Genomic DNA, 13,633 nt, shown 5'->3' with positions numbered 1-13,633 from the left:
TAGATGAATAGTTTAGGGAACAACAAACCCACAGGAAACTTGCACAATGTCTGTCTCTGGCAGAGAGCCTGAGAGGGACACGGCCATGTTTCACTCCTGTTAGACTCAAAGACACATTATTCAAAATAACAAGAGAACTATCTGAATCTTTCAACCTATGGCACTTTCTGCCTTAGACGTAGGCATTACTGTAGAATTTACTAAACTTAAAAGTTGTGTATAACAAGTGGAATAGAATCTGCAAGTGTCTCAGGTCATCAGAGTTCCAAAAATAGCAGAAAAGCCATAAATGCTTCAAAAGACTTGAAGGACAGTGTGTTCCGTGTGTGTGTGTGTCTGTGGTTGGGGTGGGGTGTGGGAGCAGAAACAGAAAGCAGTGCTGACGTACAATTCTAGAAATGAGAAGTTGAGAATCAAGTGTATCTGGTTGTGGTTCCTGGAGCATGTCCACAGAGCTCACGTGAGACACCAGACAGTAAATGGCTGACGCATCCCGTCAGCTGTACATGTAACTGTGTGGTTACACAGCAGTTTGACCCAAAGCGCTTCAGCTGATCACACTGTTCGCACCCTTTGACCCTCAGTCGCTCAAAAACAACAACCACACGATGCAGGAAATCGACGTGACTGCTCCTTTAATGTTTGGTGACCTGGCTGTGCTCTGGCAGTCGATGACAAAGAGAGAGAGAGAGAAACAAACAACAAACATCTGATAATCATGGCTACTTGTCTTTACTTCTCAAAGTTAGCAGAGTCCGTTAAATTGTACATTATCAAAAAAAGGCCCAACATTTCCACTTATCCTCGATCTCCAGATAACATACAAAAAGGACAAACCAGGACATTATAAAGCTGCACATTTTGTACCAGATACAATAATAAAATACGCAATGCTACATTAAGTGGTTAAAAATACAAAGGGGAAAAAGTATATTGATTTTTTTAAAACATCTTTGAAGAATATACAATGTTATTTTTTTTTCTTAACTAGCCAAGAGTTTTTAGTAGAAAGTGCATTTCTATACAACAAAGAAAACAGGAGGAGAATCATCGGGGGCCAACAGAGAGAGAGACGCAACGGGACACGACAGACGAGGGTTCATGAGGAGAGACGACGAGAGAGAACGCGGTTCACGTGAAGGTGGGAGGCGATAGTGTAAATCTGCCAAAGAAGGAGGAGCATCAGTCAGTTCTTTGGGGGGGAGCGAGGCGTCCGTGGTGATGCACATACACACACACACACACACACACACACACACTCTTTCACACTACCCGCCTCCACTCGGGATTCTCCTCCTTTTCCTTGCTTCCAAACATCCAAGTGATCGCCTCCACCCTCTTCGACAATGCATTGTCAACCACCCCCCCCCACCCCCCCCTCCCTGCGCCTCAGCCACGCAGCAGTAAAGTGCAGAGAATACACACATGAAAAGCCTTATAACAAAACAAAAAGAGCCAAAATAAGAGCCATACTGCTAAATATTTTGCTCAGCAGTGAAGGTGTGGGGGGGGGGGGGGATGATGAAGGGGCAGGATGATGAAGCAAACACAGCGGCAGTAGGACCTACAGAGATGGCAGGAAAAGCTGCAGGACTTGAGTCCAAAAAAGAAGGACGTCCAGGCTCGAGATCAACCAGTTCAGGACAAAAACAAGGTGAAATCAGAAGACAAAGAAGACAAAAGGTCGGCTGACATGTAGGATCATTCATCATCATCCATCTCAAGTACGGCATCCCCAAATACACTTAATGTTGGGGGCAAACTGTAAAAGCAGCTTTTGGTACAAGAGCACTGGGGACAACCAGAGAGGATGGACACACACACACACGCTGACACACACACACACAGAGTAAAAAAAGCTTGAAGCTGCTGCTTTCTATGCTCGTTTCTACCATGTGCTAAGAGTTTATCTAGACTAGAAAAACATCACTTATCTTCAAACTGAACAGCGACAGATATCAGAGAACAATTAAACATATGAACCACTCATTAGCCATTATTCTGGCCAGGCAACATTCAACAGGTTTAGACACGTTTATCTGTTTGGATGAAAGTATGATGAAGGTCAGAAACACACTTATTACAAGAACAACCAAACAAACAGTGGAATACAGAGCGATGAGAGAAGAAGCTTCTGTTGAGATCTGTAATGACAAAAGGTCCCAGGTGTGTGTGTGTGTGTGTGTGTGTGTGCTGTGTATGCCAAATGACCTTTAACACTTTAACCCGTATCAACTCGACAGCAGCAAGGAGGTGGGGGAGGAGAAACACCCAGATGTGGCCATGTGTCTGACCCTCACAGTGGCAGTAGAGTCATTCATCGAAAAAGCTGAGGTTACACTGATCACAATGAGATCAGGGAGCAGATGTCTGTGTCTGTGTGTGTGTGTGTGTGTGTACGTCTGTGTGTGTGCTTGAGTAAGAGTGATGGCATGTGTCTTCAACATGTCCTGCATAACTCGCTCACAAAATGTCAAACCTGGCTGTTAGCCTCAAATCTGTTATAAAAAAATAAGAACCAGGCTGTGTGACATCGTGCGCTCGACACAATACAATGTTCCTCTGTCATGTTACACTTTCAGACTCAAATGGAAAAAGTAAAATAAAGAAGTATGTTATGTACTGGAATGGAAAGCACCATAGACTGATGTGAATCTCAGACCACGTCCTGATTCTGCGAATATTTTACAAATATTTTCCCGCCCCAGACGTCCTCTCCAAAGGCTCCGCCCCCCTTCGTACTGTAACCTATGGCACTGCGTCCTGCACCGCTGCTGCCCAAAGCCTCGGCTCAGCCTAAAGACAGAGGAACAGGTACAAACCGGTTACAACATTCAACATATCTGAGGCCCAAGGCTGTGCAGCACAGGACAGACCGCTGAGGACGTGTGTGTGTTCCAAAGCCTTGAGCCGTGTGCAATCATACGTCAGCTTTACACCAGGAGAACGCTCGCCCACACGGATCTGACCCCTGAACCTCAGGTAATACATATGTCCACTTCCATCAGCAGCGTTAGATAAAAGAGCATATTGACACTAATGAACGTACACAGAGAACGCACAACATTCCTGTCAGCTGGACAGGAAGACTAAAAATGATTTTCTTAACTTTTCCTAGGAATATATTCATTACAAAAATTTATCAAGAGGTTGTAAAAGCTTTGTTAGTTGACCAACGACTTCTAAGAAGATGTCTTTCTTAACGCACACAAGTTAACTGAGGGTGTATCTGAATCTCACACACACACACACACACACACACACACACACACACACACACACACACACACACACACACACTTTGTGTCCATGATCTGGTTCTGAGTCTCTGAGGAGGAGCAGAGCCCGTTTGGTGGGAAGCATAGTTCAGTGGTGTTGGGGGGCTCCAGGCCCCTTGTCAGTCGGGGCCATGTGGTGTAAGTAGCTGTTGTCTTCGTGCCCACAGTGGTTTAGGGGCTCACTCTTGAAAAGTGCCGGGGGAGGGGGCAGATGGGAGACCGGGGGCACGGCCAGGTGGTGGTGCGGGTGGGTTTGGGCGTGCTGGGGTGTGTTGGAGAGGTGCTGGTGGGCTGCGGAGGGGTGGCTGTGGTGATGCGAGGGGCTTGAATGGAGTTGCACATGGGAGAACGTGTGTCCCACGGGCCCTCGCTGAGGCATGGGCCCTCCTGAGGGGCTCATGCCCAGCGGGGCGGCGGCGGCTGCGGTAGCGGCTGAGGGGCCGGGGCTGGAGGAGGAGGAGGAAGAGGAGAAGGTGTTGGCAAAGATGCGGACAGGCACGGCCGGGCCACCCGTCTGCAGAACCACGGGGCTGGTGACCCGAAAACACTTCTCTTTGTGTGCTTTGAGCATGTTGGAGAAGCGGAAGCGCTGGCCGCACACCTCGCAGGGATACGGCTTCTCTCCGGTGTGTGTGCGGCGGTGACGCTTCATGTTGGGCCGGCTGGTGAAGCTCTTCCCGCAGATTTCACAAATGAAGGGCTTCTCTCCTGCAAAGACAGATGCATGAGGGAGATGGTGACTGTAACCATGAACACTGTCTGCTTTCCAAACGCCATAGACAGTAAACCTTTACTTATTCATGTCTCTCTACAAAGAGCTACAGTTCTTTTGCTGGGGGAAAAAAAAATGCAAATAGGATTCCATCTTGAATTGAGGGTCTTTGCTGTCAACCCACCCACTCTGCAGGAAGCTATTACAATTCACACTCGGAGGAGAGGAGATGTGAAAGCAGCAGCAGCAGCTCTATTGGAATTCCGCTCTCATTAACCTCCCTCCATGGAGCCACCCAATGTGGCTGCACCCGCCCACACAGCCATCTATCAACAGGGAGCTGAAGGGCTCTAAACACCTTATCCTGCCATGTTGGATGTGGAGCCGCTCCAAACTCTAAACTGAATATCAGAAGGTGACAGCTAATGTGTTAGTTTAAAATGTGTTACATTACACTCGCAGCCAACCCAACGTTGGGGTTGGTGTGTGTGACGTGTGTGCTGCCTGTAACGGGGCATAATTGGGTGTGCCTCCTACTGCAGGAGGCTAAATTGGTTCCTAGCAGCAGGGAGAGGAGAGGGCAGCGTAATTACACATCTCAAATAGACGCACGAGGGCCAACGGAGCGGCGTGTCCACCCACGGCGGGCACGGCTGGAGAAAAACACAGAGGGACGCGCCTGATACAGCAGACGAGGAGAGGCTCAGAAAAAGAAATCCAGCCGGGAGGGAAACTGGGAGGGATGTAACCCAACATGTGTGGGGGTAGTTATTATGAGCCACAATGTGTGCAGCGGGCCGCTTTCATGTCGTCCCTCCCTCTCATAAGACTGGGCGAGTCTCAGAGCGCCTACCACTTTGCTGTTCACTTTGGCATCAGCCCACTTTCCTTTTTTAGGATGTGTATGCAGACTGACCGACTGCTGCTGGGAACACGGGTGTGCAGAAGAGGCTCCCAGAACATGTTGGAATTTGAATGATATGTAAATTTAGCTTTGCAAAAACACAGAAAAACACATCTGATGAGAGTAAATTGTTGTGATGTATCGTATGTTAGAGAGACAAAGTTGACATTTCTCTCACCTGTGTGCGTTTTCATGTGCTCATCAAAATACTGTTTCATGTTGAAGTCTTTGCCGCACCACTGGCACATGAACTGCTTGTGTCCGATGTGGATGCTCATGTGAGAGCGCAGCTGGTACTTGTATTGGAATCGCTCGTCACAATTCTGTAAACAACACAGAGGGCAGGTAGAGAACAAGCAGGCAGGTCAGTCACACACTGACACTCACAGATACACACACACACCGAAGACATTTCACACACATTATTCTTTGAAATTGTTTTATGAGTAGATTCAGTCTTTGTGCCTGGCAGCTAAGCTTTGGAACACACTACACCATGACAAGTACAAGGTCGAGCCTACACCTTAAAATACGCCCTTAATAATCCTGTAATCACATGTTGAAGTGAAGGTGGCGCAGCTCCACCCTCTTCCATATGTTCCCTGTAACCTGTGGCGCTGTGGTCGGGCCTCGGGTGGGAGCAAAGCAGCACGTTTGTCAACATCCACTGAATTAGAGAGTCTGGACCCGGATACAGAAGTCAACAGTTTCTAATAAACCTGCGGTCTAAATAAACTTGAAGAAGCTGGAACACAGAGCGGCAGGTTGTTTTTAGTACCGAGAACACCGACATTTCTGTGTGTGTGTGTGTGTGTGTGTGTGGTTTGCTGCTGTTGGACATGGAGGTTGTAGGTGAACACTCATGAAATACAGTGCAGTTAGAAAAACATCAATGGGACATTATTGACTATTCTGGGAGTCAAACACCACAGATGCTCAAATATGTGACAACTAGCTGCTTTTATTCACGCGAGAACAAATTAATCAACCAAAAACCCATCAGCTGTTCCACTCAACCAGCCAATCACACCACAAGCACTGAACTCTGCTTCAAATGACCAAACTAGGAGCTGATGAAATTGAAATGCTGTTTGTCTGTGTGTGTGTGTGTCTGTGTGTGTGAGAGAGAGAGAGAGTTTGTGGCATTTTAGAGTCTGTCAAGTTTGCCTACCAAATTGGGCCTTTCCAGTAAATAGAACAAGCACATTTAAGCTCCAGGAAAAGCAAGAATCTGTCTCAGCTACTAAGAGTTCATCGAGTGCGTTTGGTTTTACATTTCCACTGCATCTAAGCTTCTGTGAGATCAAGCAGTTTGAAGCAAATGTAGGTAAATCCGTGACCGCAGCACTTTAGAAAGGAGCGACAGGAAGGGAGACTGAAAATGCCTGGAAGCTCAACTGGAAGCACGGAAATATAGAATGCAGGCTTCCTATAGTGGAGTTACTGGTTTTCTCTTGTGTATTCTGGAATCATAACTTATGTTTCAACAGCAACAGCTTCTCAACGCGAGTCAAGGATCTATACCAAGAGCAAGTATTAGATGTCTGTGTAAATAAAGGACGCATCCCTGAGTACAGCAATCACATACAATTATCTACCCCTTGTGTTTGGAACTAATATCCTCTGTGAGCGTCTCCTGCACATGTGGCTGAGACAAACCTGTTTTCCTTCAGCAGTTGTCTCAGTTTGGACATTATGCAAGTGTCAGCAGCAATGTGAAACCTGATCATGACGCGTGTGCGCTTGCTTCTGACCGGACACCACACGTGAAAAGCTTGTAGGATGAGTCTCACCTCACAGCGGAAGGGTTTCTCTCCAGAGTGCTGAAGCGAGTGGACCTTTAAGGACATGCTGCGTTTAAACGACTTGCCACATGTCTCGCAGGTGAATGGCATGTCCTTAGTGTGAGCTGGGGAGGGGGGGGGAGAGAGGGGAGAATGGAGAGGAGACAAAATCGTGGTTAAACGTTATGCGTGGTAAGAGCAAGAGGAAAGATGTTGTGGTACAAGGACGGGAAATGACTTTGACAAGAGGAGCTTGTGACGGCTCACAGCTCCATCGCGAGGCGCTGCGGTGATACTGCAGCGAGTGAAACACGTCACCACTTACCGACCATGTGCTTCCGGACGTGAGCCATAGTGTAGAACTTCTTCTCGCAGATTTCACACGAGAACTTCTTCTCTGCGTATCCGTGCACAATCTTTATGTGCTCGTGCAGTGACCATAACTTCTTAAAAGACTTATTGCAGGAGACACACTGAAGAAAAGCAGACAGAACACAAACAGATGAGCTTACTGACTGTGACATCATCAGCAACAACACTACCAGATATTTACATTATATTATATATGAATCAGGTTTAAGGTTTCGTTATTGGCACACAGATGACAATGTGACTGTTCTCTGTTGCCTCAAGTGTTTTATTATTGTGCAGCTCCCTCTACTGGCCAAACCCTAAAGTGCATTTCATTTACTGAGATTGCGGGATATTTAATTATTAACAGCAACCGATCAATATCAGGATTTAAAACCCTGCAATTCCCAGATCAATCTTTCCAGAGATTGAAAGAACGCGTGCTCGTGTGTCGACACGGTTCGAGCTCAGCCATTGAGAACTGAGTTGTCAAAGCAGCCTGGAATAAGTTAAAATATTTCCCCCCTGTTGAACTAAAACCAGATCAGATCTGCTGCTCAAATGTCACCAACACCAGCAGATGAGAGTAATACCTCCCACATGCTGGTAGGACTATAAATGGAAAACAAAATGGCCTGATACTTGAATGTACCAGCATGTCTGTGAGAATGCTGCTAATAGAGAGACAGACAGTGACAGATGATGATGATGGTGAAGGTGAGGTGAGTGTTACCTGGATGTTCTTCTCACAGTCGGTCTGCTGGTGCAAAGCCAGTTCACTTTCCAGGACAAACTTCTTGCCACACTTGTCACAGATCTGCATGCGTCTGTGTGTGACGTTCATGTGCTTCTCCAGGTACCAGCGTGTGTTGAACACTCGCGGGCACTTTTCACACGCCAGCATCTCCTTCTCCTCCACCTCAGACTTCCCTCCAGCGGCGGTGGCGGTGGAGGAGGTGGATGAGGGGGCTGCCCTGGCCGACCGGCGCTTGTTCTTTGCAGGCTCCGTGAACTTCCGTCGCCCCCTGGTGGTCATTCCAGCAGCGGCAGCGCTCAGGGCTGTTCGCAGGCTCTTCCTCCTCGGGTTGCTGGGAGCCGCTGGGTTGGCGGCCTCGCGACGAGCCCTCTTAGCCCTTGTTCTCCGACTTTCAAGCTCATCGTCCTCATCTTCCTCCTCCTCGTCTTCCTCATCCTCCTCCTCTTCTTCTTCCTCTTCTGGGCTGTCTTCCTCCTCTTCCTCGTCCTCCTCGTCTTCATCGTCGTCGTCGTCACTGCAGGCTCTTTCGGAGTCGTCGGCAACGGTTCCGGTCTTGTTGTCCCCCTTTGACACGTGAAGCGTCTGGTTGTTCAGGTTGACCTCGACGATGATCTGCTCGCGCTTGAAACCCTCCTCCTCGCCGTTCTCATCCTCACCCTCTTCTTCCTCATCTTCCTCATCATCTTCACTGTCTTCGGAGGTGCCCTCGTTGGCGGCCTGGGACACATGCGCCCCGGCGTCCTGCCCCACTCCGCCTTCTCTGAAATACTGCTGATGTTGCTGTGGAGCCACATGCTGAGTGGGCAGCTGACCAAGATTCTGCTCTCCCATGGACGTTTTGGCCGCCATTTTATTGTCTACTAGCACAGAATAAGGCTTTCCGCCAACATCCCGTTTATACAGTTTGCCGGTCAGGTCCAGATCTGGGTTAGGTGAATGAAAGTAGGATTGGGACACCTGTGCCCTGCGTCCTTCCTCCTGTGACATACCGCCAAGGCTGGAGACAGAAACCTCTTCCTCGAGGCTTTGGCAGGATATCGAGAAGAGGAAGGGGCAACGCAGGAGTGGAAAGGTCGGGATCTATAAGAAGCGGAAGCTGTGGCGTCTAGTTAGAGAAGCTCCCTCTACAGGGAGGGGCAGGGGGAGCCACACCAGCCCCCCACCCTCCTTCTACCAAGGAGATAGGAAGGAGGGGATGCGGTGAGAAGTGTTCAACCTGATTCAAAGAGGGTATCCATACTTTCCAAGGTAAGATAGGCGGTCGGAAAGACATGTAATCCGCTCCAAACTCTTCTCCATATGCTTAACAGGCAGACATGCAATCAGGAGTTCAGTGTCTCTGAGCCTGTGAGGTTCTCGTCCCCCGTGGCTCTGATGTGAAGTGTAGGCAGGCGCTCAGATTCCGTTCCTGTGCAGGCAGAAGCCCCGCAGGCCGCCAGCGTCTTCAGACTGCAGAGCAGGTAAAGACGATCCCAGTGCCACACACGGAGCTGCAGTTAGGACTTGTGCGTGTTGCTTGAGGAGCCATTTACACCACATTACCTAGGAAATGGAGAAGAGACACAGATTGAGTTACGAGGGAAATTTTTGTGTGTGCTGTTGAGTCAAGGCGCTTCCGTGAACTGAAACTACCTGAAGTCATGTTGTTAACCAACACTGAGCGCCCACAAGTGTTTCAGTGCTGTGCTCAGGAGTTTAACCGCAACCTTCACAACTGCATGTGAGAGGATTACATTTGAAAGTCAAATATTCAAAATATTTCAGCTGTGTCCTGAGATATTTGGAAGTTTTGACTTTCAAATGTAATCCTCTCACATCTCACTGTGAGATATAAACGGTTGGCCTTATCAATCTACACACAATCACCCTGTTAACTCCAGAACGGAGACAAGAGGGGAACATCTAACCTCAGTTAAGTCTATGACGAATCACAGCAGAAAGGTCAAATGTTTCCCTAAAGACCGCCGCCTCCACTCAGCACCAACATTCAGTCCAGATGACAAGTAGATGAAGAACTCTAAACTGAAGACTTTACAGAAACAAAAATCTCAAAGCATTGGTAACAACCCACCTACAAAGAGTTTCTCTACCATGGCCTCTCACAAACTCACAAACACACAAAGACACACACACAGGCGTGACTGCACTGTGAGAGTAACCACAGCTCAGGAGCTCCTATTGCAAATACAACCACAGGAAACTGTATTTCAGCCTTTCAATGAAGCGTGAGCCATTTGCAGAAATGAGCCCACGATGTTACCGACACTTGCAGAAGTGAAAATGAAGATCATTCAAAAATGTAGTAAAAAGATACTATTTGGTGTTTTGAACAATTCAGCTGCAATTTGCTGCATTCTTCTTTTTGGATCCAGCAGCTCATGCAGGTTAAAGATCCGTTAGTATTCAAAAGGATCGCTGAAGCTCATAGTCTGTGATGACTGATGAGCTCCTGACCTTTGTGAACTTCTCTACATGACGCCCACCTGACAGTTGACCCCAAACCGTTTATGTAGCAGGTTGAGTGTCTTCATGACCAAAAACACATTTCCCTTTGCAGACGCCAAACATCCTCTCCTCCCAGAAGTTTCATCGTTTGCTTTTTCAAATTGTTATTTAGCATCAGAGAAAGAGCATAAATGTTAAAGACTGATGGGAAAGCAAAGAACCGAGGAGGAGGAGGAGCAGGTGACAAGACAGAAGAAGAAGAGTCGCACAACTCTGGCATAAGACTGTGAACAATTATCCACCATCAAAACAGTACGGAGCTGAAAAAATACATCAACCAAACGATTTTCAAACTTCTCTTCTATGTTTCCAAAAGATGCTACACATCAAATAGATTTTTCTCGGATTGCTATAACTTCACCACATTTGCATTACACTTCAATAACGCATGTTTTATCAAAACTTTCAGACTTGCACCTGTCTTCCTCCCCGCTGATCCTTTCTGAGAATTGGACAGCGCCTCTGAGAGCATTAAGGCTGCGAGGGGAAACTCAACTCACATGGCTGCCTAAGACACAAAGCCTCATAGATTATCCTGCATGGAGATGGCAGAGGAACATAAACTGCTGCCTGAACCTGATTTAACAGGCAATCAGCTGCTTCTACTGTGTTAAGAGAAACGCTTTGTCAGGGCATCTATAAATACATGGAAACGGGCTGGAAAGAACCTCGCTGCTAAACTCGGAACTACTTTTATATAAGAGTATTTTGCTATTCATAATCCACAACTAATCATGACTAATTAATTCACTGCCAAACTGTCAAATAACACACGGGTGCACACAAACTCTGAGTGTGGTTTCATAACCCATAGAGTAAAATCCTTCCACCCACTTATCGTTATCAAAGATGAGTCATTTCAGAGTTTCACTCAGAGTGAAATAACGCAGTCCTTTGATGTGGGAACCGAGCGGAGGGCAGGCTTCTCAATATCGTCGGTAATTAGCCTAAGCAATCACCTCGTCAGATCAGGAGGTCAAACCTAGCGGAATGATGATTATTTGTGTGACTGCCGCGTTCAGCTTGGGCGGCATTCAAAGGTGAACTTTGCTCCTTGGCACGAAGGAGAGAAAGGAAACACACCACGTAGTAACACCGGGCCCAGGAATGAAAGTTTATTCAATAATAACAAACTCGAGGCCTCAATCACTTTTTCGGTGGGAGAGGATGAAGCGACCAAACACTCTCAGGATGACACAAAGCCACAAAGCCAAAGTCATCAAGGGAGATAGATGCTGACCAGACTTAAGTTTTGAATGAAAACACGAGCGCTTCTTAAATCCACGCTGCCTCTCAGGTCTAGACTTTAATGAGCTTTCCCTTTTGCAGCTTTGAGGGCCGTGTGAGGGTTCACATTCCTCATTCTGTCCTAACTCATAAGACCTTAACCAGCTCACTGTGTGGTGCACTGCAGGGGTGAACCACAACCCCCGTAACTATTTGGCCCTCCAGCCAATAATCAGGTCATAGAGCAGCATCCAGTGTTTGTGTTCTGAAGCATCGGCGAAGAGTGGGGGAAACATTATTTCACCTCCAGAACATCACATAAGGACGCAAACACTTCTCAGTCACTGTTCAAAGAGACGATGACTCTCACTCTCGGTTGCATCTCTACTCCAAAGCAGAGAGACAACATAGTTAGGTTATTAACCGTTTATAAATCTGCAGTCAAATGCTGGGATATGGTTGATTCAAAAGGAATACAAACAAATACCAAAGTTACAACTTCTTGATATTGCAAATAGAAGCCTGAGATGTAAGATAAACTAAACAGAGTGTATTACACACGTATGTCAGATACAGTTGGAGCAAATCTGGCTGTGTCCAAAGTTTCTAGGTGCGAATCAAACGTTCTTCATTTGTTATGGAGTCATAAAACGTGATGCAGCAGCTACTTTGAGTTTGAATGTCAGGAAAACAGCGTCCATTGGGCTGCAGCAGATGGGAGCTTCATGTGTCTGGCTACAGCAGTCAGGTTAGAAAGTGTTCAAACAATCGGGCAACACTGGCTGGCAATGACACACTGTGCAGGCCTGGACAACTTAGGCTACTTTGCTAGCTAGCGAGACTCTATAGGTAGTAACCTGCACACACACATGACAAGCTAACTTGGCTACATTAGCTCAAGGTGCAGCCACTAAGAGATTTTACACAGTAAAACCCGAAATACATCATTATTACCGCGTTATTAGCACAGCAGCCGCCGCCTGGTTAGCATTGGCTGACTCGCGTCAACTAACGACACACACGATACTTTCACTTTTTTTTTAACCCAAAACCGCCCAGACTGGGTGCTAGTTAGCTGAAAGCTAGCAGTAACATCAGGTATTTAGCATTAACGTTGTGTCCAATGCAGACCTCGCAGTTTGGTGTCAAAGAGTGATTTGGGACGGAGAGCAAAGCTCGATAGAAGGCCGACGTCAGGCTCCTTTAGCGGCGGAGCTATCGGTTCGTGCGGGATGGAAAGCGCCGCTATCCGAACAAAACCCAGACTGCCGGACTGACAAACCCACTGAACTCGACACTGTCACAAAGTCACTGCTAGCAACGACCCACACCGCAGCTGCGTCCGCGTCCTGTCAGCCGCCAGCGTCTGTTTGCCTCGCCGCGCTTGTCATGTCGGTAAGTCGGTAAAAATGAAGTTATAAGAGGCAAACATTGTGTGTCTGTTCGCCAGCTTACCTCCGTCGCGGGCGCCCTCCCTCTTGCGTGCGTACAATCAGAGTTGCACAGATTCGGCTCGGCTCGCGCACTTCTTCTCCCTCTACGTCGGCGGATGTGCATTTAACGCGGACCGGGTTTGTTTGTGCACAATAGTCCGGGGGGGTCGCTGCTGCTGTTGCTGCTGCTGGTGCTGCTGCTGCTGCCGCGCTCTCCGGGTTGTTGTTGCCCTACCTGCGTACCGGCGTCCTCGACCCTCTACGTGGCCCGGCCGAGCTCTCGCGCGTCCCGCCGCTGTCCCGCGCTCATTCAGGCCGCAGCAGACTAGTGTGCAGGCGCGCGGCAGCGTGTCTGGATCCGGATTCTTGACGTCTGAGCCGCGCGCGCGCACGAGCCCCAGGCGAAACCTTCTCGGTTGATGAAAATAAATATTGAATAAATAAATAACAAAGTCCTCAGAGGAACATGTGCCAAACGGGACAGAGTTATGATTTAACCGTTTTAAATGCAAGTAAACCGTCAAAAAAGGAGGGACGCGTTTTTCAAACAGTGTGACCTCTTTCCAGTAAATAACCACCTTATTCACTTTGACTTATCTTAGACTTATAGATACATTAAAAATAAGGACCATGTGTTAGTATGTTCAGGTCCATGATATTAAGTAGTACATCTTGTGGTGAC

General features: G+C 47.7%; 1 protein-coding gene across 1 annotated transcript; it reads right to left on the bottom strand.

The window, feature by feature from the left end:
• Positions 1-713: 713 nt before the first annotated feature.
• znf652 (zinc finger protein 652) lies at positions 714-13,279 on the bottom strand. Its single transcript, XM_076144125.1, has 6 exons — positions 12,974-13,279; positions 7,763-9,328; positions 7,004-7,151; positions 6,688-6,803; positions 5,073-5,217; positions 714-3,986 (listed from the first exon to the last, which is right to left on the bottom strand). Exons 2-6 carry the CDS (start codon positions 8,771-8,773, stop codon positions 3,367-3,369), a joined length of 2,040 nt encoding a protein of 679 aa, XP_076000240.1. The 5' UTR covers positions 8,774-9,328; positions 12,974-13,279; the 3' UTR covers positions 714-3,366.
• Positions 13,280-13,633: the final 354 nt, after the last annotated feature.

Source organism: Genypterus blacodes, unplaced genomic scaffold (genome assembly GCF_046128005.1).
Source record: "Genypterus blacodes isolate CSIRO-AG114 ecotype Tasmania unplaced genomic scaffold, CSIRO-AGI_Gbla_v1 ptg000028l_1, whole genome shotgun sequence".
NCBI lineage: Eukaryota > Metazoa > Chordata > Actinopteri > Ophidiiformes > Ophidiidae > Genypterus > Genypterus blacodes.
This window is presented reverse-complemented; position numbering and strand designations above follow the sequence as displayed.